Source organism: Falco biarmicus, chromosome W (genome assembly GCF_023638135.1).
Source record: "Falco biarmicus isolate bFalBia1 chromosome W, bFalBia1.pri, whole genome shotgun sequence".
Lineage (NCBI taxonomy): Eukaryota > Metazoa > Chordata > Aves > Falconiformes > Falconidae > Falco > Falco biarmicus.
The window spans coordinates 2159450-2186670 of NC_079310.1; the positions used below are offsets into that span (position 1 = coordinate 2159450).

Consider the following 27221-nt stretch of genomic DNA (forward strand, 5'->3'; position numbering starts at 1 on the left):
TTACTGAACCAGTTCTTGTTTGGTGTGCCCTTCCTTGAAACTGACTTGCAGACGTTGTTGCAAAAAAGTGAATGTATTTGGGGAATGAAGAATCTTACTGAAAGTCTTGATATTTTCGATAATTGATTACCTCTGTATAATGTTAACCCAAAAGAAGTCAATATTGTTTGCACTTTGAATGTCAATAGTTGCCTTTATGTAGATGCTAACGTAGTAGGAGGCTATGATGGGACCATGACACCTGCATAAATCAACATGTGAACATGCTGATAAGCATCATGCGTTTAAACGCAATATAACTTTGGATGAAGCATGTGATGATGTAGTTGATTTATGGAACTGATGGGAACGTATTGCAGCGGTTCTTCTCTTATTCGAAGTAACAGCAGGGAAAGCATTAAAGAGTTAAATCACCTTGTTTGTTAGGCAGTTAAGAATGTGAGTCAAATTTGCCACTATTACATACAAAACAGAGAAACTATTAGCTTTTTGTTGTTGGCTCAAGAACATAGCTGTGTGGATTTTGATGGTTTATGCTGCATGGATTTTAGGTGCCCCATTGCAGCAACATGTTACCAAAATTTGAGAAAATGTCAGCCTTTTTGGCATCCATTCACTCAATTGGCAGTATTATTTGTTTGCTATTGCCTTGGTTGCCATCATGTTTGCAAGGGCCCTGCAGAACATGACAAACCTGGTACTAGCCGGTCAAAAATCAAAAAGGGGGAATTGTTGGGGTCTGCAGCGGGTCTGCAGACAAGTTAGTTGACTTCAAAGACTTAGCCGTGTACCTTTAAGACAGCCACAAATTGTCAGGTCTGTAAACAGGATGTGAAGAACCGGAACTTAGAATCACAGCATACGAGCACCTACAGCAACAGCAAATAGCAAGCAAGAAGAAGGACACAAAAACCTATCAGGGTCTGACACCTGCACTGTCTAAGATATATAAATAGTTTGTATAAACAATAAAGGCCATTTTGTCCGAACCCAGCCACGCAGACATAGTGTTTTTTTCAGTCTGCCTCGACTTGCATCACCACAAGAAACAACTAAAAACATCAGTGTCCTGTCAGCATTGTTCTCACATCAAATCCAAAACACAGAACTGCACCAGCTTCTAAGAAGAAAATTAACTCTATCCCAGCTGAAACCAGGACAGTTGGTCAAGCATGATTTCCCCTTTGTAAATCCATGCTGGCAACTCCCAATCATCTTCTTGTCCTTCATAGCTTGGCTTTGGCTTTCCTAACACCATCACTGTACACTCAGTCTTTCTTCCTCCTGGGTTGCCTGACCCTGCTTCTACCTCTTGTATACTTTCTTTTTATGTTTGAGCTTTGTCAGGAGCTCCTTGTTCATCCATGTAGGCCTTTCGCCACCTTTGCTTGATTTCCTGCATGTTGGGATACACCATTCTTTAGCTTCAAGGAAGTGATCCTTGAAAAATCAACCAGCTTTCCTGGACCCCTTTGCCCTGTAAAAGTGTCTCATAGGATTATTCTAAGCAGAGCCCAGAAGAGGCCCAAGTCTTCTCTCTTCAAGTCCAGGGGTTTGATACATCAGTTCTTGCCAGGAGGAGGAAATGAACACAAAGCTGAACCTAATCACAAGCTCTTCTATAATTTTATATATGTGCTCCTTAAAGTAATGAAACTGAACAATATAATTTGAAATTTAAAGCTCCTATTTCTTTTTTTTCCAGCTTGTGGGAAAATAACTGAAGACCACCAAGAAAACTGTTCAGAAGAATTGCATCATATTTTACTTTTATTATCACTTTTTTAAAATTTATGAATTTTTAGGTATGTGCTCTCTCATGTCTACTGATATCAGACTCCAGTGATATCAACTGCAGATCTGACAAACCTTTATTTTTCACAAGAGAAGTTAAACGATTTCCATTAGATGTTCAACTTTGCCACATAAATGAGGACAAGTAAGTCTCCAAGAACTAGAAATATGAAAAAGTAGTTTAAGTAGTTTCATTTAACACAGTACCTTTGTTTCTGCTGCATGGGTTGCTGTCTCATAGCCATATATTGCATGTCCTCTTGTAGCCGATTAAGGGGAGAATCTGGTTTGACACGAATCCCATAATAATGGTATTTGGAGTTCCCCCTTTATGAAAGAACAAAAATAACATTAGTTTTATGCATATATATCATACTCACTTCACAATTTGCCTTGACTGGAAAATAGTACATAAAATTTAGGCTTGACTTTCCTCTTACTCTAGTATAAAACTGTTATAACTCCACCAGCTACTGGAAAACAGGTCACTTAAACTATATTTTCCAGCACTTACTGTTAGACTTCATTTAAATAGAATAAGGAAAGTAAAAATAAAATAAATGACTTATGCAGTCATGGTGAATAGAAGAATTCCATAAATGGGTATGCTTGTTAGTGAGTGAGGGTTTGTGTATGTTTCACTAGTCAACTTCAGTTCTGATCAGCTGGAGAAGAACAGAATTGGGCTATCTGCGTTCATGTTTATGTGAATGCTATTGAAGTCTATATGGATGCTGGTAAAGGCATTGCTCTGTTAGCTTGTATGGTTAGCTGTATTAGTGTCATGTGGTGTTTATCTGCATCTTTGAAACACGTGTTCAGTCTCACTGCTAGCTAGACCTACAAATGGGAACAGCAGTAGCTGCACCCATTGGGTTGAGATGGAAGATATCTGGGTTTTAAGAGTAGACAGAATGTGGCTATAGCAGACCAGGAGTCCCCTGGGTCCTGAAGTCCACTGGATTTGGCAACTCCCTTAACAGGTTTTAAATATTTTTTATTTATTTGTTTGCTTGATTTTTTTTAACATACAAGCTTCATGTTCACAATTATTATTGATATTTTCTATTATACTTTAAGACTTCATTAACGCAAACCTGGTTCCCAGTCTTCTGGTCCGTAATCCCATGAAGATTGACCGTATGAGTTTTCCAAAGGAGGCAGCATTGACTGGATCTAACTTGTGCTCCTGACAATGACGTAAGTAATGGTTGTAAAGGGTACTTCTGGGGAGACTCACTCCTTCTGCAGTTTCATAGTTGTCTAAAAGCCATTGGAGCTATATCAAATATGAAGGAGTGAACATATGTAAATTCAGTATTACTCTGCTAAAAAAAATATCTTAATTGTACAACAGAGACCTCTGGTTTTTTAGACCACTCTTAAGGCCTGTTTAATACAGTGACTTTGTTCTTCAAGCAAATATAATCTCTTTAAATCTCTTTCAATGTTAGATATGCCATGATGCCTTAGTATCTTTTAGAATTACAAGGAAATACCAAAACTCATTGCCCTTGTGAGCTCAGATAGCTCCACTTCTAAAAATATTTCAGATTCATACCATACATTAACATTTTATGAAGATATTTGTGCTTTGGAGACAAATTGTTGGAACTCTGTGGAAATAAAATAATCGATACAATTTATATTGCAGGAAAAACCTAAAAGGAGTAAGTTAACACATTTTTAATTCTGGAATGTTATACTATTTCTCTTCACCTGAAATTAAAAAAATTCAAAAACAAACAAACAACAAATTAAAAACTCCAGTACTTCATTTAACTTAATAGTGTTTATTTTCTTCCAAATACAAAGAAGAAACTATCAAATACAAGGTAAGAAGCAATTTAGATGACATGAAAAATAACTGGTACATCTATAAAATATTATGGGCCCAATCCCTTTCTGTTGTAGCCTGTTTGCCTTTGACTTCAAAGAGGAACATAATTAGTATTCTTTGTTTTCCCCATGCAATTTAACATAGAATTTTGGTGAGCAATTTTGGAAGCATGTAGGCAGTTTCTAATACAACATTGTACCTTTGTCTAGAACAAATAGTAAATAACATACAAGCAAAACTCAAGTAAAATGGTCACTTTAATGACATTTAGCAGTATAGGAGAACAACAGAATAAAATGGAAATATTTTTATAGTGGTCATATGTAAATTCTGTGGTTTCAGGTTTTTTGGGATGCTAACATTTTACCTAGTTTATACCCCTCTCCCCCCATGGTTTCATATCCTTGGAATTTCCCTTTAATTTCAGCTTGAACAATTCGCAAAATTTGTTTGCTGCTAGTATGTACTACTTAATTACTTAAGAAAGTAATTATACTAAAATGAATCATCATGAACATCCAAATTTTACAGGTTCACAAATCTTACCAAAACTCTGTGCGTAGTTTGAGCATCCAATAAATCCCCAAGCCATGGATTTGTTTTTGGCATTTGGAACAAAATTTTATTCCAATATGCTGGAGCCTCACACAGTTGTACAATCCATTTCAATTTAGTCCACCAAAGCAATTAAAATGACCAGGATATGTGTTTAAAGTACAGTAAAAGATATACAAAGTGTATGTGACATTTAATGCACTACTCTGCAGGGTTATTTACTAATAGATCACTGAACAAATTCTGTTCTACTAATGTTCACTATAACTTGTTATTTAAAGAGCATCAATATAAAGATTTTAATGCCCTTTACTTGTTAAATATGTTTCCACTCTGACCCTTCTTTATTGCAGAACTACTAGAAAAATTTAGATTATAATTAATATATTGGACATACAGTTCTGTTTAAGTCAGTTGTGAGCAATTTACCAAGCACGATACATGAAAAATGAAAAAAAAAAAAAAAAAAAAAAAGGAAAACATTTACTCCAGACCTTTCAAAGACCATCTTCATGTTTACTTTATTACAGAAAACATCACCAGAATTATTATGCTTAGGTTTCTAAACAAGAGCTCTATGTAAAGATGCAGAGGAAGCAAAATCTACCTGGTTCCAAAGATGGATGCAGATACTGTTGTGCTTTAAATAAACATAACAAAAAAGTGCAGTTCATCTTTATATCAACTTGTAGATATAAATGCATTACTAAAAAAGTCTTAACATGCACAAATGTATCTAATCTTGAGCATTTACAATTCTGAAACAAAACCTAGGAAAAATATTATTGTCAAATTTTACGCTTATTTCAGTGTATTAACAAAATCATTTCACCAATCACCTAAGTATATCTTAATTATACCATTCAACCTTTGTAATTTATCTATACTAATTAGATTATGGGATATGAGCTATTTCTGTTTTACCTCACAAAGAAAAAAATGATTGACAAACAAAGTTATTTCCAAATTAATGTCTAAATATTACATTAGACTTTTTTCCAGGTGAATTACAATTTATCAGGATTTATTTAAGTGCATTTTACTAATGATCTGTATTTCAAAGTTATTCTTTCAACCACAGCTTGGCATTAGCCAACAATGGAAAAGCAAAACCCAAGATATGTACAAAATAAGGATTTTTTCTCTAGGGTGAAGATATTTCAATAACAAAAGCTTGAAGTGATTATTTGGTAGGTTTCAATATGTAAAGAAGAGTGCCAATAGCTGAATACCTTGTAAAAAGGTAAATAATATGCAGACATGATAAAGTTACTGCAAACAACCTTAAACATATTTTTGTATTTTCAGAAATGTAATTCTAAAATTGAAATGTCCAGACTTTTTCTGACTTGTTGATTTATAATATTAACAACACTGGAATGGATGAAATGGTTTACATAGAACAGGTATATTGACTCCAACTTCAATGAAACTTCAATATTAAGAAAATATTAGATTATAAATTAGTTAAGTCAATCGCATGCAGAAAAAAATCAGGAAAGGAAATAAAATAGAGGAAAATGAAAAAAATCATTAAAACAAACCGGTATTTACTTAGGTAACAGAGCACCACCTTAAGGAAGATGATAGGACTAAAACCATATTTACTGTCCTTATTTGAATCATAATTCAATAAATGTTTTTAAAATTGGGAAAACATCCAGTAAGTTTTATCTGGGTTCCATTAATTTCTTCCAAAATTACTGAGGCTAGGAAAGAGCAATTATTACAGCAAGATGAATGGAGGTCTTTTTTTTTTTTTCAGAGAATCAAGAATAGATCCCTCTATTTGTCTTTCAGTAGTTTTGAAAATACCTCAAAACAGTTAAGAAATATCAGCATAAGACAACCATAACAGACAGGTGCAAATCTCATTAGGAAGATATTTTCATAGAATCATAGAGTGATTTAGGTTAGAAGGGCCCTTCCTTTAAAGGTCATCGAGTCCAACCCCCTGCCATGGGCAGGGACACCTTCCACTAAGACCAGGTCGCTCAAAGCCCCATCTGACCTGGCCTTGAACACTTCCAGAGATGGGGCATCCACAGATTCTCTGGACAACCTGTTCCAGTGCCTCACCACCATCATGGTAAAGAATTTCTTCCTTATGTCCAATTTAAATCTACCCTCTTTCAGTTTATAATTGCTACCCTTTGTCTTGTCATTACAGGCCCTGGTAAAAAGTTTCTCTCCATCTTACTTATACACCCCATTTATATATTGAAAGGCTGCAATAAGGTCTCCTTGGAGCCTTCTCTTCTCCAGGCAGAGCAACCTCAACTCTCTCAGCCTTTCCTCATAGGAGAGGTGTTCCAGCCCTCTGATCATTTTTGTGGTCCTCCTCAGACCCACTCTATCCCACTATCTATGTCATTGATGAATATATTAAATAGTATTAGTCCTAGTATGGACCCTTGAGGGACACCATTCATTACTGATCTCCATTTGGACACTGAGCCGTTGACTGTAACTCTTTGGATGTGACCATCCAGCCAGTTCCTTATACATATAACAGTCCATCAATCAAAGACATCTCTCTCCAATTTAGCAGCAAGAATGGTGTGGGGGACTGTATCAAAGGCCTTACAAAAGTCTAGGTAGCTGACATTTATATCTCTTCCCTTGTCCACTGATGCAGCCACTCCATCTTAGAAGGCCACCAGATTAGTCAGGCACGATTTGCCCTTGGTGAAGCCACATTGGCTGTTTCTAATCACCTCTCTGTCTTCCATATGTTTTGATATATCTTCCAGGAGGATCTGTTCCATGATCTTTTAACTAGTGCATGACACAGGAAATAGGTGAATAAAGTTTTCTGATGTATAAAAGCTTGCCCTTTAATTCTTACTGTTTTCAGTGTGAAGATTCTGGACTTCCTTGTCAGATTCAAGTCAGACTTATCAATTCTTTGTATATCTAATTTTTAAGACAGATTTTTGGCATTTTGAAAAAAAAAAAATATCATCCATTTAATTATGATATTAAAATAATTTTAGTATATTTCTAGGTTGTCTTAAATCAAAACAATTATTTTAAATACATCCAAAATGATCTAAAAGTCCTTCTTCATATTTTACAGGATTCAATTTCCCTCACCCAATTTTAGCATTTTCAAAGAAAAATAATCTTTTAAGAAATCGTACTGGCTCCTGCTGTCATTTTCTACCATGATGATAAACTTTGACAAAACAATTTTGGTTTTCACCTCCATATAACCACATTCTTGGGGGGGTGTGTCAAAAAAATCAAAATAAGTGTATAGCCTCTACCCAATTTATTCATACATTCATATCACAAGCAATTTTTATATTTCTATGGTAAAGAAATACAAGAATCTGCAAAAATATGTGATGCAGTATGTATAGAAATTTAGCAGCATTAAAAATTACAAAACTATTTATACTAACTGAAGATAAAAACATGTTGTTTACATAATATTTCAAGAAAGACTAGCACTGTTTATAAACAAACTTTCTTCTATACCTAAAAGTTATATATAATGGCTTTACCACTATATTTGCAACCATCTTTTTATGCAAACACATTCAACTTTCTCTTATGGAAAATTCCTAACTACAGGATTTGCAAAAAGACAGAACAAAGCAAGAGGCAGAAGAATAATACATATTAGAGATTAACAGATTGTTTTATTTTTTTCATCTCATCAAATGGATCTTCAGAATTCTTATATTGTAATAAACTTATTCAGAATAATAGAAATATTTAAAAAGAAATCTAAAGAAAATTTTTTTATTCAAAGCGTGTGCTGCTTCTTTCCCCCTTCACCTGTTCCTAAATTATTATATTGGGTACACAAATTGTAGAAAATTATTTTAAAATGTCAAACCCAGACAGTTGAAAGAAATTATTTGATTATTTTTACATTTACATTAGGACCTGCAGAACAGTCAAATACATTAAGCTGTGTTAACACAATACAGAACCTAGAAAAGAAATGCACCCTATAATATGTCATGACACTTAACCTGAAAAAATATGACAGATGATGTAGATTACAAGCAACTAAAATGGAAAGATTAAAAACAAAAAGTAGCAATACATTAACATTTAGAGGCAGGCTAAGTATACAGAACAAGCAAGAGATTAGCTTTCATGAAAGAAGAGACAACTTACATGGCTGTTGAGAAGAGAGCTTCTGTGAGTAGAAAGACCATCAGACTTTTGCAGTGTCTCAATTGCCATTTCAATCTGATAATAGATATCATTAAAAAATGACTCAATACAAGACAGTAGAAAAGGCTGATCAGAAAAATTCTGATAGATTGCCTTACATTCAACAGAAATATCTGGTTCAATCATGGCTAAGGGATATTTTCTGCTTAAAGGCCTCATCCTGAAGTCCCCACGAAGGCAAACCTCCCCAGTGAAGTCAGGGAGGCATTTTGCTTGCATATATACTGTAAGATCCTACTTTCAAAATCCAATTTACCTTCCTCCTTGCTCATGAAATAAGAGAAGTGGATTTACCAGTAAACTACATTGCAAACAGTAAAAATTACTGAACAGTCAATGTTTTCAGTAAAAGAAAAAAATCCCAGAATAAAATCCTAAGAAAGGCCTCAAAATTTCTTCCTCCAAGTATTTGAGAAAGATAAGTGCACACTCTGAATATGAATTAGAAACAAAATTTCTGCTCTCTGCAATTATGGAGTAAAATCAGAATCATTCCGTAGGTTTTCTACAATTAATTTCATTGGACAGAATATCACCCCTACAGCCTGTCATAGCATTCTTTAAATAACCAGAGCTCTCAAAGTAAATGAAAATTGGAGGTTTACAGACAGCAAGATCTATCCTTAAAAAAAGAAAGAAAATAATCAGATGGGTTCAGAATAATACTTTTAAAAGAAAAAGTATTATATACCACTAATTATACAGTAGTATTACAACTAATACGAATGTGTAAAGACAACCATACCCATTCCCATTCTTCCTCCCATATTAATACATCTCTTGATTAATTCTACAATGACAGCATTAAAAATAAAATTACAGTCTAACTGTAGTTTAGCTGCAGAGATAGAATAGCAAAAACATTGAAAGTGATGGAGACAATAGTATGTACAGTAAAAGAAGACATAATTAACCACATTAAATGGAAAAAACACAAAAGCAATGGAAAAACATCTGTACATTTAAAGCCACTTATTCACCCTGTAGACAGTTTTTAAGTAAGTCTTCCCTATACTTCTTTAATTTTTACAGTATTATCCAAAGACTTTATGCTGGTAAATTACACTACTAAAATGAGTTCACTCTATATACAACACAAACCTGTAAAACATTTCAGATTATATTTCAATTAGTGCATAAATACAATTTGCTTTCCCCTTTTCCTAAGCTAATCAAATAGTATTTTTACTGTAGTAATTCTCAATGAAAAGGAAGTCTTTCTTACAACCATCTAATATTAGAAATATAAGCCTTTTTATAAAAGCATACAAGTATCTCATTACTATGTAAGAACATATACTGCACTATTAAAAAAATAATATTTAAATCCAGATTTTTTCTTGCTTCAGTGGAAAATACTATTAGGTCAAACTATTCAATCAGACAGAAAAGGTGAAATTTAAAAGGATACAGAATGCTAAAAATGAAAAGGTTAAGATTTCATCAAACTAAGATCAACTTACTATATACTGCAACCATAGACTCTCCCATCTTAACATGATATTGTAACATGATACATAATTTGAATCATAATTCTGAATCTTACTCCACTGTTTGACAATACCTTGTCTACAGCATTACTACAGTACTGAAGTCCTGCCTCCTCCTGCTCATTCCAGCTACTACGCTATCTGCTGAAGACAATATATCCATGGCGTCAGAACCATAGATTTTAAAACCAGAGATCTTAATGATTATTATGATCAGCTTGTCTTATTTTTTGAATAATGTAGGCCAAGAAGTGTTCATTACTGCTAAAATCCATCATTAATCATTTCATCAATCTAATGAAGTATTACTGAACTAGAGCAAGTCTTTCAGAAAGACATCTGATCTTTATTTAAAGTGCTAAGTAATCTCCATATTCTAGTGTAACCTGATCCAATAGTAATTATTTTCATTATTAAACATTTTGTACATTATTCCTTGTCTAAATTTTGATGAGCTGCATTTTGAGCTTTACCTGCTACTGAAATATCTCTTGACTATCAGAAAACTTCTTCCTATGTAAGAACTTAACCACAGACAAAGCATCTCTTAACCTTCGCTAGTATGTAAATAAAACAGGCTTAACTTGAAGGCAGATTTTCCAGACAGTGAATCATTCGTCTTGCTCTTTTTGAAAACTTCCAGCTACTTCTGGATTCTCTCTCATTCCAGTGTAATTTATTTTTTAAATTCTCAAGCTTCCAGTAGGCTTGGGTCCTCAGACTTTCAAAATGTTCTATGTGAAACAGGCCCCTGCATGTGCAGGAAGTGCCAGCTACTTTAATGGCAAGTTATTAATGTGCAGAATCTGTTCCTTCAAGCTTTTAAATTCAAAGTTAGGCCAGGAGCTTAAACTTTGCTTCTGGAAAAAAATGAGCATGAACTTAAGTTCACCTTTATTCAGAGTAGCATTTAAGCATATATTCCAAATTAAATAGGGATTATTCTGAATAATGTTGAGTTTTTTTAAATTGTAGCCTTGACATTTTGAGAAAAATAATGAAAATAAATTTAACATTTAAAATTATATTCTACACATATAGAGATTAATTAATTGCATTCCTTACATTTCTAAGGACAAGCAGTCAGAAGTTACAAGCATATTTACAACTGGAGTGCCTAAATGACAAAAAAAAACCCACATCCATCTGTTTGAATGTGTGATCAGTCATACATTTCTTTTCTAATTCAATATGGAAAGACATCATTTATTAAAATGTTTTGACTGATAACTGAAAAAGTTATCATTCCCACAGCAACCCCAACCAAACCATGTTAAACATATCTGCATTACTAATTGCTAATGCATAAAATTATCAGTGTACATATTAATATAAAAATATGGGGGGGGGGGACTACAGCATGATAATTACAGGAATTGTGGTTTTAGACTTCTTCATCAGTTCACTCAGCTCGCCACCTAAAATGCTAATATATTATCTGTCACAGTCATTAATGGTTAAGAAGGGTATAACTTTTCTGTGGATAATAAATGCAAAACTGTGATTATTATATATGTCAACTAAATCCTACAATGTTCAGTCTCTATGTAATATTATTTACTGTTCCTGATAGTTTAAGTCTTATTGCCCATTAACATTTTATCAGATGAACATATACATCATTTTCTCAGATGCCTTTATAGTATATATCCATATAACAACACTTAACCCTAAATTCACTTTGAAAAACTGCCTTTCTAAAAGTCAATGGCAAAGAAATATTACTTTCTTCATGAATCAAGTAATTGACACAAAATATTTAAGTTGTTCTGAGAAGGTCAGGTCATAAGGAAAAGAAAATTCCCCAGAAATTTAAGCTCTGAGGTACTGAAATAAACATGGACATCTGCCAATTCATTATCTATATTTGTTTGCATTTCTAAACCACTCTGACAGTAAAACAGGCTGCTTTTGGTGACATCTTAAAGTTTAAGACATTTGCTGCCTTATGTCCAAAACAAGTCCATGTCTCTATCTACACAGGCAACTATTTTTAACTTTATCTGCTTCCTTTTATTTTTATCTGCTATATCTTTAGCACCTTTTAACTTTATCTGCTTAAAAAATGTTACCATCGTAGGCTTTAAACCAAGTGAAATGCTAAATAAGTTTTCATAAAGTGAAGAAATTGTTTATCATTGTGAAGAAATTACTAGTTCATCAAATGTATATTAGAAAAATTAAATTCAGCACAGCTAATTAAGCCTTGGTTACTAGCGATAACTGTGTTTGTTATTATAGCTTTTCCTTATAACAACTGTTACTTTCTCATTGACAATCCTAAAACAAGGTCTATACACATCACTATAATAATCAAGTGTTATATGATAAATGGATGAGAACTCCAAAATGTTTTCCGCTTATTTTTCAAAACAGTGCATTCATACAAATGCTACTGTCCTCTGAAGAGATACTCACGCCAGAGGGTTGAATTAGGCAGACAAACTTGCCTAGAAGCAGAGACTTGAAAACGAAGCATCAGTGACCATATAAAGAGATGGTCCAATTTTTACACCCAGAAGAATGTAAAAGATTCTTTTGAAAGTCCTCACAGACTAAGCAACTGTAGTAGAGCTTTTACTATGTTATATTGAATTTTGTTCAAGAGAATGAAAAAAGTAATTGAAGGTCAGAAGAAAAAATAAGCAATTATTTTAAGATTTTTGGGGAAAAAAGTTTTGTACATATACACAAAAAGATAATAAAAAGATGTAAAATATTTCTGTTATTTTATATATGCCAACTTTAAAAGAACTCAGAAAAGCTTATAGTTGTGTTTGTATTGGACTAGATGCACAAACAGTAGAAGGTAGCTCATATTTAAAGGAAAACAAGAGAGAAAATAATGAATTAATGGAACAGCACTGGCCACTTCACTAAGAAAACCAGTCATCTAATGAAAATATTGATGTTTATGGGAATACACAGACAGAGTTAGACATAGTTGTGATCTCTGCTACTGTATCACTTTTCATGTTTTATATCTGGATACCTTGTTAAACAAAATACTGTAACTAATAGATTTCTAATAATTAAGGTGGAGATAGACAAGTTCAAGAAAAAAATGGCCTCCAAATTTCACACTTTTCCCAGCAGGAATGTTTAATCAAGCTGAGGAGTTCTTTTGTGTCTCTAATCAGATAGGAAAGCTGGGAGAAATGAACGAGGGCTCTAATTATTTTGTTTTCTGATGTTGATGTGAGGATATTTCAGATACAATGTACATCCATTATTTTTCATTACAAAATAAACACATCATAGTTATATATATATATAGTTATATCCAGTAGTCTGCATGTACATAGAATATGCATATTGACTGATGAATATAAATCTTATGAACAGAAAACAACATAAGGGGCCAACATGTGGAGCAAAGTATACATAACATCCATTCATATAAATTTAAAATGTTTGGAGTTTGTGTCAGATGACTTCCTCCTCCCTAAGTTCTCAAATGACGATTCACTCTCAATTTTTATCTTCCTTGCTGGATGTTTTAAATGTCTGGTTAAATTATCAGTTCCACTCTTTCTCTTGGATCCACCCCTTCTTATAAATCAAGCACTAGTTTTTATACCTCAACCTTTCTCATACACTTGAGATTCTAAACCAATGAGCTGCCCTGTAGTTAATCTGCAAGATATGATACAGACTCAAAAATCTCCCCAAAACCTTGTCAAGCTTACTTAGGATTTCTAGAACAGGCACACTCCATTGAACTAAAAAACACATAGCAAGAGCCATACACTTCCACAAGAGTTAATCTCATCAGGAAATCAGGACTGAGAAACAAAAGAGAAAGTTCAGATAATTATTTTAAAAAAATCAGAAAAAAATATGACAAGACAGAGCAGAAAAGAGATGAACTGCCACTTTTAGAACAAATTGGCTATTTAATTATACACACAGGAATCCACTCCTCTAGAAAAGTGCTAACACCATGCCACTGAGAATTGGACTGTTATGATAGCAGACGGTGGTTAGTCATGTTTGACCTACTTCACACATTTTTCACAGAAAAAATGAAAATGAACAGACAGAAATTAATCTCAGGGATTCAGACAGGGAGATCATTCACCAATTACCATCACGGGTAAAACAGACTGTGGAGGAGTGGGAGCGAGAATGGCTTGGTGGGCACTTGGTGGTTAGGTCAACACATCACAAAGAGTTATTTCAGAAACAATTTTATTGTAATGAATACACTAAATATAGAATACTGATAGTTAATATGATCTACTGAATAAATATATTGAGGCAAAACTAGAAATAAAACACTAGGTGCTACAGGGTTTTTTAAAATTAATTCTTTTAACACAATTGTCTTGGTTTCAGCTGGGATAATTTTCTTCTTAGTAGTTAGTACAGTGCTGTGGTTTGGCCATGATGTAAGAACAATGTTGATAGGACACTGATGGTTTTAGTTGTTGCTGGGTGGTGTTTATACTAAATCAAGGACTTTCCAGTTCCTTGGGCCCTGCCAGCGAGAGGGCTGGAGGGGGACAGGAAATTGGGAGGGGACACAGCCAGGACAGCTGACCCGAACTAGCCAAAGGGATATTCCATACCATATGACGTCATGCTGAGTATATAAACTGGGGGAAGAAGAAGGAAGGGGGGGACATCTGGCATTATGGCGTTTGTCTTCCCAAGGAACCGTTACGCATGATGGAGCCCTGCTTTCCTGGGGATGGCTGAACACCTGCCTGCCAATGGAAAGCAGTGAATGAATTCCTTGCTTTGCTTTGCTTGCATGCGCGGCTTTTGCTTTACCTATTAAATTGTTCTTATCTCAACCCTTGAGTTTTACATCCCTTTCAGATTCTCCTCCCCATCCCTCTGGGTGAGGGGGAGTGAGCAAGTGGCTGCATGGTACTTGGTTGCTGGCTGGGGTTAAACCACGACATACAATTTCATTTAAAACTTTTAACACAAGAAAAGCTAATTCCTAAAAGCTAGAGATAAATAAGCAACATAAGCAGATGAGGCCCGAATGTAAATGGTGCAAGTGTGATTGAGCTTTGTCTCATGGGGATTTTCTGGACTTACAGTGAGGGCTGTATGGGGCTCACAGGGACAGAGTAGGCCATATATATACTTTTATCTACTGTGCAACACTGAAACTTATCTCTCTCTAGAAGGACTAGGGGGAAGCCATGATGCTTCACATCTATGGAGCAGAAAGAAGCAAGTGGCAGAGTATTGGAGGACAGAGGTTAATGAGAGTACAAGACTCCCAAATCCTCTAATCTTACCACCCTACTAGTTAATTCATAATTGACCAACATATTTAGCAGTGGTAGTAATTGACCATTTGAATCACTGATTAAACAAATTATTCACCTTCTTGTGTTTGGAAACCAAACACAACCTTTTTTCACCAACCAAGTCACTGTGCTCAAAAGAAGATTTGAATAAAAATGTCAGGCCTGTATGATTAAAAGTTCAGACTAGATGATTTAATATTCCAATGTGACATAAAGATCCACGCATCTCTGGGTTTTTTTATCTGAAGTAGTTTGTTCATCTTAGGACGAATCCAGCTACGTAAAAACTGTGCTGTCAATTACCAGAGGGGTGACTGATTAGACAAGGGAAAAAGTTCCTTTACCTGGAAAGAGATTGACTGTTTGAATAAATAAAATCTTTTCTCAAACTACTTTCCAAATCACAATCTCTCCAGCTTAAAATAAGGCTATGGAAGTTTGCATATTTTTATGTATTTTTTTGGTCTTAAAATAACTATAATACTTCCACCAAAGTTATATTATCAGGATATGACATTACTATTGGGCATCCTTATTTGCAGCTGTTATTCTTTTTCTCCCACTCCATTATCAGATGGTTTATTTTAAGAAGGTACCATGCTTTCTTTTACATCAGGAGAATGCTTAGCACACTGTACTCAGTCCAGAAGTATTTATTAATTAATTAATTAATTAATATTGACTTTGATTTTATTTCCATGTACCTTTTGATCTGCACAAACATGACTGAAATAAATAAGCTAAATCTCTGACTCAAGGGTTCCTATGGTTAGTGATGACTAATGAATAACAGTGATTGCAGATCAATCCTAATGCTTGTTAGAAAAAACAGAACTAATGGATTGGAGCTCCTCCCTGGCTGCAAGCATAATACACTTTTTAATTTAATAACTATATACACATTTTGAAATTTTTGATAATATAATTCAAATTTTATCAAAATAGTCCTTAAGACATTCAAATATGGTAAAAAGTGCAGGTTGATTTAAATTCTATTATTTATAGGGCAGACATTTTCTAATTAGTCTTTGCTGTAGCTGCCCATTCTCTGACAGCAATCTACCCAGACTCATCCTTAAAGTAGGATACAACATGTAATATAATTTCAAATTGCTAACCAATTAGGGGAAATCACTCCTTCTACAATCTATAAGTAGAATTCTCAGGAAGAGCTAAAATCTTATCAATTTTATGATTAATTTGATATTCATAAAAATTTAATTATTTGATTAGTGAGGGTGAAAAAAACAAAATGAAGTTGTTTCTTGTAAATGGTTAAACAGAACTAAATCTTGATATGGCAAAAGTGTCAGAGGTTATAATAAGCCCATGCCTGGTTCATTTGTCTCCATGTGAAAATTATCCAAAATTAAATAAAAATATTTGAATACATCTGCTGACTATTACATTAGAAAGAAGGCCTGGCTATACATTATTTTGATCTCTTAAATTCTCTATAGAAGTATGAAAACTATTATGATGGTGCAGGTAGGATGAGGATTAAAACTGAAAGGAACTCTAGCTATACCAGGTACAAAGCAAAGAAAAATTGAACTGCTGTGCTACTTTAGTTTGCTTGGTTTATTTTTACCTTCAAGTAAATTTAAGACTGAGTGTGTATTTGAAGTCACAGTTTAGGCTGAACTGTTTAGGTTTCAATTGATTTTTGCTTGTATGAGTTGAACCCTATATATCAAGAGCCTAAAGTTAATGAGAGATGTCAAGAACTAATTAGAGATCTCAAGACTGGTGGCAGCTTGGGCTGCAGTGATCATGCCCTGGTGGAATTCAGAGTCTTGACAGATATGGACCAGGTGAAAAGTAGAGTCAGGACTCTGAATTTTAAGAGAACAATTTTTCAGTTGTTAAAGGAATTAGAGGGTGGGACCCCCTGTGAAACTGCCCTCAGGGATAAAGGAGATGAACAGAGCTGGCATATCTTGAAGGGTATTTTTCTTAGACCACAAGAACTCTTGATTCTCACATGTAAGAAATCAGGCAAGGAAGGCAGTAAACTAGCATGGCCCAGTAAAGACCTCCTGGTCAAACTAAAGTGCAAGACGGAAATGCACAGGCAGTGGAACCAGAGACATGTATACGAGGAAGAACATAGAGATGCTTCCCAGAGGTGTAAGGATGGGATGAAAAAAGCTAAGGCACACTTGGTACTGAAATTGGCAAGGGATGCAAAGAAAAATAAGAATGGCTTCTACAGGTACGTTGGCCAGAAAAGGAAGATTAAAGATGTCCTACACACACACACACACCACCACCACCCCCCGATAAATAGGACAGAAGAACTGGTGAGAACCTACATAGAAAAGGCTTAGGCACTCAACAAATTTTTGCCTCACTTTTCAATGAAAATGTCTCTTCCCACATCCCTCAATCCCCTGAACCTCTAGACAGGGACTGGGAGAATGAAGTTCCTCCCATCATAGGAGGAGATCAGGTTCAAGACCACCTAAGGAACCTGAGCATACACAAGTCCATGGGACTCAACGAGATGCATGCCAGGGTCCCGAGGGAATTGGCTGATGTAGTTGCTAAGCCATTCTCCATTATATTTGAGAAGTCATGGCAGTCAGACTATGTCCTCGGTGACTGGTAAAAGGGAAACTGCACCCATTTTTAAAAAGGGTAAAAAGGAGGACCCTGGGAACTGCCAGCCAGTCAGCCTCACCGTGGTGCCTGGTAATATCATGGAGCAGATCCTCCTGGAAGATATGTTGAGGCATATGGATGACAGGGAGGTGATTAGAGACAGCCAGCATGGCTTCACCAAGGGCAAATCATGCCTGACTAATCTAGTGGCCTTCTTACGCTGGAGTGACTGCATCGGTGGACAAGGGAAGAGGTATGGATGCCATCTACCTGGACATCTATAAGGCCTTGGATATGGTCCCCCACAACATTCTGGCCGCTAAATTGGAGAAAGATGAGTTTGATCGATGGACTGTGTCCTGGTTTCAGCTGGGATAGAGATAATTTTCTTCTTAGTAGTTAGTACAGTGCTGTGTTTTGGCCATGATGTCAGAATAATGTTGACAGGACACTGATGGTTTTAGTTGTTGCTGGGTGGTGTTCATACTAAATCAAGGACTTTTCAGTTCCTTGGGCCCTGCCAGAGAGACGGCTGGAGGGGCACAGGAAATTGGGAGGGGACACAGCCAGGAAAGCTGACCCGAACTAGCCAAAGAGGTATTCCATACCATATGACGTCATGCTGAGTATATAAACTGGGGGAAGAAGGAGGAAGGGAGGGGACATCTGGCATTATGGCATTTCTCTTCCCGAGTAACCGTTACACGTGATGGAGCCCTGCTTTCCTGGGGATGGCTGAACACCTGCCTGCCGATGGAAACAGTGAATGAATTCCTTGCTTTGCTCTGCTTGCGTGCACAGCTTTTGATTTACCCTTTTTCCCCACCTTTCCATTTTGCTGATATTATTATTGTTAGTATTATTATTTTTATTACTTTTGTTCTTACCTCTTTATTATGTTTAAATTATTAAATTGTTCCTATCTCAACTCTTGACTTTTACATTCCTTTTCCGATTCTCCTCTCCATCCTTCTGAGTGAGGGGGAGTGAGCAACTGGCTGCGTGGTGCTTGGTTGACGGCCAGGGTTAAAGCACGACAGACTGTTAGATGGATATGGAACTGGCTGGATGGCCATGTCCAAAGAGTTATAGTCAATGGTTCCGTGTCCGAGTGGAAACCAGTGACGAGTGGTGTCCCTCAGGGGTCCATATTGGGACCAGTACCATTTCATATCTTCATCAACACAGACGGTGGGACTGAGTGCACCCTCAGCAAGTTTGCAGATGACACCAAGCTGAGGGATGCAGTTAATTTGCTAGAGGGAAGGGATGGCATCCAGAGGGACCTGGGCAAGCTCGAGAAGCGGGCCCATGTAAACCTCATGAAGTTCAACAAGGCCAAGTCCAAGGTCTTGCGCCTGGGTCAGGGCAATCCCCAGTATCAGTACAGACTGGGGATGAATGGACTGAGAGCAGCCCTGCAAAGAAGGACTTGGGGATACTGGTGGATGAAAAATTGAATAATGAGCCGGCAATGTGCACTTGCAGCCCCAAAAGCCAATCGCATCCTGAGCTGCACAAAAGGAAGCATGGCCAGCAGGTCAAGGAAGGTGATTCTGTCCATCTACTCTGTTCTCGTGAGACCCCACCTGGAGTACTGTGTCCAACTCTGGGGTCCCCAGCACAACAAAGACGTGAACCTGTTAGAGCAGGTCCAGAGAAGGTCCATGACAATGATCAGAGGGCTGGAACACCTCTCCTATGAGGAAAGGCTGAGAGAGTTGAGGTTGTTCTGCCTGGAGAAGAGAAGGCTCCAAGGAGACCTTATTGCAGCCTTACTATATATAAATGGGGCATATAAGAAAGATGGAGAGAAACTTTTTACCAGGTCCTGTAATGACAGGACAAAGGGTAGCAATTATAAACTGAAAGAGGGTAGATTTAAATTGGACATAAGGAAGAAATTCTTTACCATGATGGTGGTGAGGCACTGGAACAGGTTGTCCAGAGAATCTGTGGATGCCCCATCTCTGGAAGTGTTCAAGGCCAGGTCGGATGGGGCTTTGAGCAACCTGATGTACTGAAAGATCATAGAATAATAGAATCATAGAATCATTTAGGTTGGAAAAGACCTTTAAGATCATCAAGTTCAACTGTTAACCCAGGACTGCCAAGTCCATCACTAAACCATGTCCCTAAGCACCATGTCTACACATTTTTTAAACACCTCCAGGGATGCTGATTCCACCATCTCCCTGGGCAGTCTGTTCCAATGTTTCAACACCCTTTCAGGGAAGAATTTTTTTTCCTAAGATCCAATCTAAACCTCCCCTGGAGTAACTTTTGTCCTGTCGCTAGTTATCCAGGAGAAGAGACCTACCCCCACTTCCTGCAACCTCCTTTCAGATCAATAAGATCCCCCCTGAGCATCCTCCTCTCCAGACTAAACAACCCCAGTTCCCTCAGCTTTTCCTCATAAGATTTGTGCTCCAGACCCTTCACCGGCTTCATTGTCATTCTCTGGGCACACTCCAGCACCTCTATATCCCTCTTGAAGTGAGGGGCCCAAAACTGAACACAGTATTTGAGATGTGGCCTCACCAGTGCCCAGTACAGGGGGTCAGTCACTTCCCTAGTCCTGCTGGCCACACTATTTCTGATACAAGCCAGGGTGCTATTGGCCTTCTTGACCACCTGGGCACACTGGGGGCTCATGTTCAACCAGCTGTCAACCAGCACCCCCAGATCCTTTTCTACCAGGCAGCATTCCAGCCACTCTTCCCCAAAGCTGTAGCATTGTGTGGGGTTGTTGTGAGCCAAGTGCAGGACCCAGCACTTCTCATTGTTGAACCTCCTACAGTTGGCCTCGGGCTGTTGATCCAGCCTGTCCAGATCCCTCTGGAGAGCCTTCCTACCCTCAAGCAGATCAACGCCCTCCCCAACTTGGTGTCGTCTGCAGACTTACTGAGGGTGTGCTCAATCCCCTCATCCAGAATATTGATAAAAATATTAAACAGAACAGGCCCCAATACTGAGCCCTGGGGAACACCACTTGTGATTGGCCACCAGCTGGATGTAACTGCATTTACTATCACTCTTTGGGCTTAGCCATCCACCCAGCATTTAACCCAGCATAGAGTACACTTGTCCAAGCCATGAGCAGCCAGTTTCTCCAGGAGAATGCTATGGGAGACAGTGTCAAAGGCTTTACTAAGGTCCACGTAAACAACATCCACAGCCTTTCCCTCATCCACTAGATGTACCTGACCATGGCAGGAGGGTTGGACTAGATGATCTTTCAAGGCCTGTTCCAAACCAAACCTTTTCATGAGTCTATAAAAGAATAATAATGAAAGTAATTTTGTAGTTTCCTGCTTAATAATTTATCAACAAGAAATGCACTTTAATGTATTCTAATGCCTCATTTATTTAACTACACACTATATATAGTGCCTTAAAAATGGGAGGAAAACTATTTAACAGTCGAAACACAATATTGGAATTGTAATTTAATTTTAATCTGTATTCCTTAAAAGCTAGATAAAGCAAAATAAAAATAATTCAGAACATTCTAATTAACAGGTTTTCTTTAACATGAAGGAAGTGCAGGATAGTGAAAGGTATGTACTTCAAGTTTTTTTTGCATAAGGCATTATTTTTTGAATGAGAACAATATGGACTTATATTGGGATGAGGTAAAAGTTAGTAATTACTCTGTTGAATTTCAGCATTTGTATTTGGACATAAATCCTTGTAAACATTAAAATATTTAATTTTAAAAAAAATTAAAATTCTAGCTTCTAATTTTGGCCATCCCAAAATTATTCATCTTTTCATTTGCAAAAATTGATATGGAGTTTTGATACCAATCAAATGATTCTAGGATATCAAAGTCTACTACTCTTCCTGGATCCCTTGAAAATTGTTTGTGTTTACTGACTGTATGTCATCTACACTTTGATCCTACACTAAATTTATTGTTTCCACTTATTGAAATTTATTGTCAGTTTACAATACTAAACTTATGACATGATATTTTGCTAGACAACAAAAGGTTGCCATCTGTAGATGACATGTTCAATTGAGAAGAACATTTCTAATGTGTAAAGGTTTATTTTTATTCAAATATAAAGTAATTCATAATAACTAATATGAAACAGGAATATTTTTGCCATTTAAATATTTTAAAGAAACATTACTTTTTAAATTTACATCACTTCAGAAGATTCATTGCTTTTGCTTAGATAAACCTACTCTCATTCTGCCTGCACTTTGTAATCATGTTCCATGAAATATTTTTCAAATGAGTGAAAACATTTTTTACCTGATTATGCAAAGTCAAGAAATAAGATGAAGTGTTGCTTTTGCTATTTGATATTTTTTAATGAGTTTTTACTCATTACACTGGTTTGCAAAAGTAAAATTCTTTAAGTAACTTTTTTGACCCAAAAAAACCCTACTAAAAAAAATAATTAAAAGAAATGCTCATTAATCGTCCTATACCTTGCTATCAATCCCTCCAAGACAGCTTTCAACTCTTGTTACTGCAAGTGTCCCAAGTTCTCTTATATGTTATTTCCAAATCTCTGCAACCAGGTCAGAATGTTATCAAAGGTTTGGTAAGTATTCATTAAGGCTATCCAGCAAAGCTAGAATGAGCATAAACTCATTTACATCCCTGGAATTCCCTAAGGGAAAGGAACGTGTTTGTCTTCATGCTTAGGTTTCTATATTATTAACTATCATGGTTGCAACAGAAGGCATTTTTCCATCCCTTAACACATTTCCACAATGAGCTGATGTTGAAATGGAATTGAGAACTACCATAAATAAGTAATGAAAATTGTACTGGGTTTACATGGCAAGGTTCTGGTAGCAGAGGAAGGCTACAGGGGTGGCTTCTGTGAGAAGATGCCAGGAGCTTCCCCTATGTTTAATGGAGCCAATGCCAGCTGGCTACAAGACAGACCCACCATTAGTCAAGGCTGAACCAATCAGCAATGGTGGTAGCACCTCTGTGATAACATATTTAAGAAGGGGGGGAAAAATCTGTGCAAAAAATTGCAGCAGAAAAGAGGAATAAGAATATGTGAAAGAAACAACTCTGCAGACACCAAGGTCAGTGCAGAAAGAGGGGGAGGAGGCGATCCAGACACCAGAGCAGAGATTTCCCTGCAGCCCATGGTGAAGACCATGGTGAGGCAGGCTGTCCCCCTGCAGCCCACAGAGGTCCATGGTGGAGCAGATCTCCACCTGCAGCCCATGGAGGACCCCACACCGGAGCAGATGGATGTGCCCTGAAAGAGGCTGTGACCTCGTGGGAAGCCCATACTGAAGCAGGCTCCTGGTAGGACCTGTGGACCCATGGAGAGAGGAGATCATGCTGAGGCAGGTTTTCTGGCAGGACCTGTGACCCTGTGGGGGACCCACACCAGAGCAGTCTGTTCCTGAAGAACTGCACTCCATGGAAAAGAAACATGCTGAAGCACTTTTTGAAGAACTGCAGCCCATGGGAAGGACTCATGCCGGAGAAGTTCATGAAGAATTGTCTCCCATGGGAGGGACCCCATGCTGGAGCAGGGGAAGAGTGTGAGGAGGAAGGAACAGTAGAAACGTGTGACAAACTGACCGCAACCCCAATTCCCTGTCCCCCTGCACTGCTCAGAGGATGGAAGTAGAGTAATCAGGAGTGAAGTAGAGCCCAGGAAGAAGGGAGGGGTGGGGGGAAGGTATTTTAAGATTTGTTTTTATTTCTCATTATCCCACTCTGACTTTTGATTGGCAATACATCAAATTATTTCCCCCAAGTTGAGTCTGTTTTGCCTGTGGTAGTAACTGCTGAGTGATCTCCCTGTCCTTATCTCAACACACAAGCCTTTCATTATATTTTCTCTCTCCTGTCCAGCTGAGAAGGGGAGTGATAGAGTGGCTTTGGTGGGCACCTGGTGTTCAGCCAAGTTCAAACCATAACAATGAACTGAAATAATATATTCTTAGTATTCTGAAAAAGTAACAAATATCTTGAAATAAGCTACAAACCCAACAATAATATGGAGTCAAAACATAAATGAAGTCAAACAGCTGTATGATGAGCTATTTTATTTAAATTTTATATTAGCTATAGATCATCTTAGTAATATTTTCTCTTATTCAGAAAGGAAGATGAAGTGTCTAAAGAATCTATTTCAGTCCCCAGTACTACAAATTTTCAGTCTCATCCACATTCTTATGCATGTGAGCATCCCCAGTGCACTGTGCTGGTTTTGGCTGGGATAGGGTTAATTTTCTTCATATTACCTGGTATGGGGCTATGTTTTGGATTTGTAACCAAAACAGTGCTGATAACACAGGGATTTTTTAGTTATTGCTGAGCAGTGCTTACACAGAGTCAAGGCTTTTTCTGCTTCTCACCCCACCCCACCAGTGAGTAGGCTGGGAGTACACAAAAAGTTGGGAGGGGACACAGTTGGGACAGCTGACCCCAACTGACCAAAGGGATATTCCATACTATATGACATCATGCTCAGCAATAAAACTAGGGGGACAGTTTGCAGGGGGGGCTGCTGCTCAGGGACTGGCTGGGCACCAGTTGGTTGGTGGTGAGCAATGGTTTTCATTTGCATCACTTGTCTTTCTTGAGTTTTATTTTTCCCTCTTTTTTTTTTTCTTTTCATGATTATTATTAATGTTATTTCTTTTTTAAAATTATTAAACTGTTTTTGTCTCAACCCACGAGCTTTCTCACTTTTACTCTACTGATTCTTTCCCCCATTCCACTGTGGGGGGAGTGAGCGAGCAGTTGCATGGTGCTTAGTTGCCAGCTGGATTTAAACCATGACAGCACTCAATTAATACTATTCACATACACAAAGTTGAACTAAATGTAAATATTTGCAAGGTAAAGCCATGTATTACTGATTCTGCCAACATAATATGCTTTTTGCTACAGAAACATGTCAGCATGCAGGAACATCATAGTGACTAAGAAACTATCCCCAAAGATTTAAGTTCTGAAGTACTTACTGTAGCTGGGGAGGCCCGCGTTGTATGAGTAGCTGAATGACCAGAATTTTCCATTGAATTGCCAATCAGATAGCTCCCTCCTGAGCTGCTAATGAGCTGTCCTCCTGCAACATCCATCTGAATCCCTCCGGTGCCCACCATACTATGAGAGGAGACCACTGTTGCTGCCTGTGCAGAACTTCCTTGAGTATCGAAGTAATTTCCCCCAGTGTTTTGGCTATACATCTGAGTTTCCGTGTAAGGATAGGTCGTTCGACTTCAGGAAAAGAAAACAAAAGAAGTAGTAGTTATTTATTTTGATTGTTTAAGCGAGGGAAAAAAACACTGTAGAAAAGAGTGTACAGTTGCTATAACCAGACTTAATAGGCTTGGCAAAGAACCCCTGCCTCCACACAAAATAATATTTCATTATGTCAAAGTACTAATTAACTTGGACTCACTGTTTAAAATAAGTATTCATTAAACTTCACATAAAATGTTTTCAGTCCCATCTGAAGAGGGGTGGAGAAAAGTATGACAAGAATTGAAGAGATGAAAGGAAGATCTCATTCAAATATTAATACATTATATAATAATGTATAGAACTGTTTAACTTTTTTAATCCTACAGTCAAAGCTGGATTTTTATTTAGATGCCATTTATTTTGTATACTGTTGTCCTGGTTTCAGCTGAGATAAGAGTTAATTTTCTTCCTAGTAACTGGTATAGTGCTGTATTTTGGGTTTAGGATGAGAATAATGTTGATAACACATTGATGTTTTTAGTTGTGGCTAAGTGGAACTTATACTAAGTCAAGGACTTTTCAGCTTCTCGTGCCCTGCCAGAGAGAAGGCTGGAGGTGAATAAGAAGCTGGGAGGGGGCACAGTCAGGACAGCTGACCCAAACTGGCCAAAAGATTATTACATACCATAGAACATCATGCTCAGTATATAAACTGGGGGGACTTGGCCGGAAGGTGGGAATTGCTGCTCAGGGACAGGCTGGGCATAGGTCAGCAGGTGGTGAGCAATTGCATTGTGCATCACTTGTTTTATATATTCTTTTTGTATTATTATTGTTGCTATTTTCTCTTCCTTTGCTGTCCTATTAAATTGTCTTTATCTCAACCCACAAGGTTTACTTTTTCTCCTGATTCTCTTCTCCATCCCATTTGGGGGGGGGGGGAGTGAACAAATGGCTGTGTGGCACTTAGTTGTTGTCTGGTGTTAAACAACATAGACAACGATGTATGTTACAAAACTGCAAACATGACTAAAAAAATGTCAGCCAAGATGGTCCTATATACAAGAGTACTATAAATGCTATAAATGTTTTGGATTGATTTTACATTCACTGAAACTCTCTGACTGAAGTTTGAAATTCTGAGCTCATTTGTATTTTAAGACATCCAGTTCAGCAGTGAGATGTTAAATTGGACATGTACAGTGTTACGATAAAAAGTAATCAAACTAAGCCAGAATTACAATTTGTGAAGGGATTAAAAAAGTCTTTCTAACTATTAAACATCTGGGCCTCATTAACCAGTTAATTTTAAACTTTTCACTTAACTCATTAACCTTATGTCATTCTTCACTTCATGTTCATAATGACCAGGATCATTACCCTTTAACGGGTAATCTTTTGTTAGGTATTTAATATAGTGGATATTTGGTCCTGTGTACTAACTTGAACTTTCAAATTGATATAGTTCAAAATACACAAGTAAATAACACTGATCAGCTTTTCTAAAATGAAGAATCTGGATTTTGCAGTAATTAAAAAATTTTAGCCAACAATTCAAGACCAACAAGCTTTATTCCATGGTATGTATTGCAATAAAATAGTCAGATGATAAAAATTAGCTTATTTACCCAAATGATAATTTTTACATTAATCATAAAATCCTACAATGCTCCGTAAAATCAACTGGCACCAACATTTTGAACCCATAATAAGAACCAAGTCAGAACTTTTACTGTATTAACTATGACCATCATGGATTCTCTCTTGTTCTTCAGAGACAGCAAAAACATCTAAAACTTAATTTTAATATCCCAAAAGCTTTTCAGGTTCTGTACCATATTGCTTGTTTTCATGTTACTTAATCTACTTTTAAATTTTTTTTGTTGTTTTATTCTTGGTATTTCAAAAGCTTTAAGAGCAGCTGTGAGAAATTAACAGTTAATCTAGAGAGACTACAGTACAGCCTAATGAAAACAACAATTTTTTTAAAGGGGGGGTGTGGGGGGGGAGGCTCCAGAACCTGTATGGTCATCTAGTAGCACCTTCTTTTCAGAGCTACAATCAAGCCATCATTTCCATTGCAATAACATGTGCAGGCAAGACAGTTTGGAGAAATTTCCTTGGGGATACATGATTGATTTTATTAAACTGAGGCATCACTGAATATCTCCAATGGATGGTAAGTGAAGCATCTGCTACCAGATCAGATGTTATATCTTCCTTTGAACCAGGGTACTGTAGGACAAGGCCTCAAGGACAAGAGTCCAAGTACTGATAGCCTGATAAAT

The 27221-nt window shown here is 36.9% G+C and overlaps 1 protein-coding gene across 3 annotated transcripts in view; it reads right to left on the bottom strand.

The window, feature by feature from the left end:
- The window catches only part of LOC130142041 (transcription factor RFX3-like), a 194026-nt gene that overhangs the window by 36693 nt on the left and 130112 nt on the right, over positions 1 to 27221 (bottom strand). For all 3 annotated transcript variants that reach the window (XM_056323454.1, XM_056323455.1, XM_056323456.1), the window contains exons 4-7: positions 24711 to 24966; positions 8324 to 8398; positions 2892 to 3073; positions 2002 to 2121 (exon numbers count right to left, since the gene is read on the bottom strand). In XM_056323454.1, coding sequence (XP_056179429.1) covers positions 2002 to 2121; positions 2892 to 3073; positions 8324 to 8398; positions 24711 to 24966 — 633 coding nt within the window. The remainder of the gene's footprint in view (positions 1 to 2001; positions 2122 to 2891; positions 3074 to 8323; positions 8399 to 24710; positions 24967 to 27221) is intronic.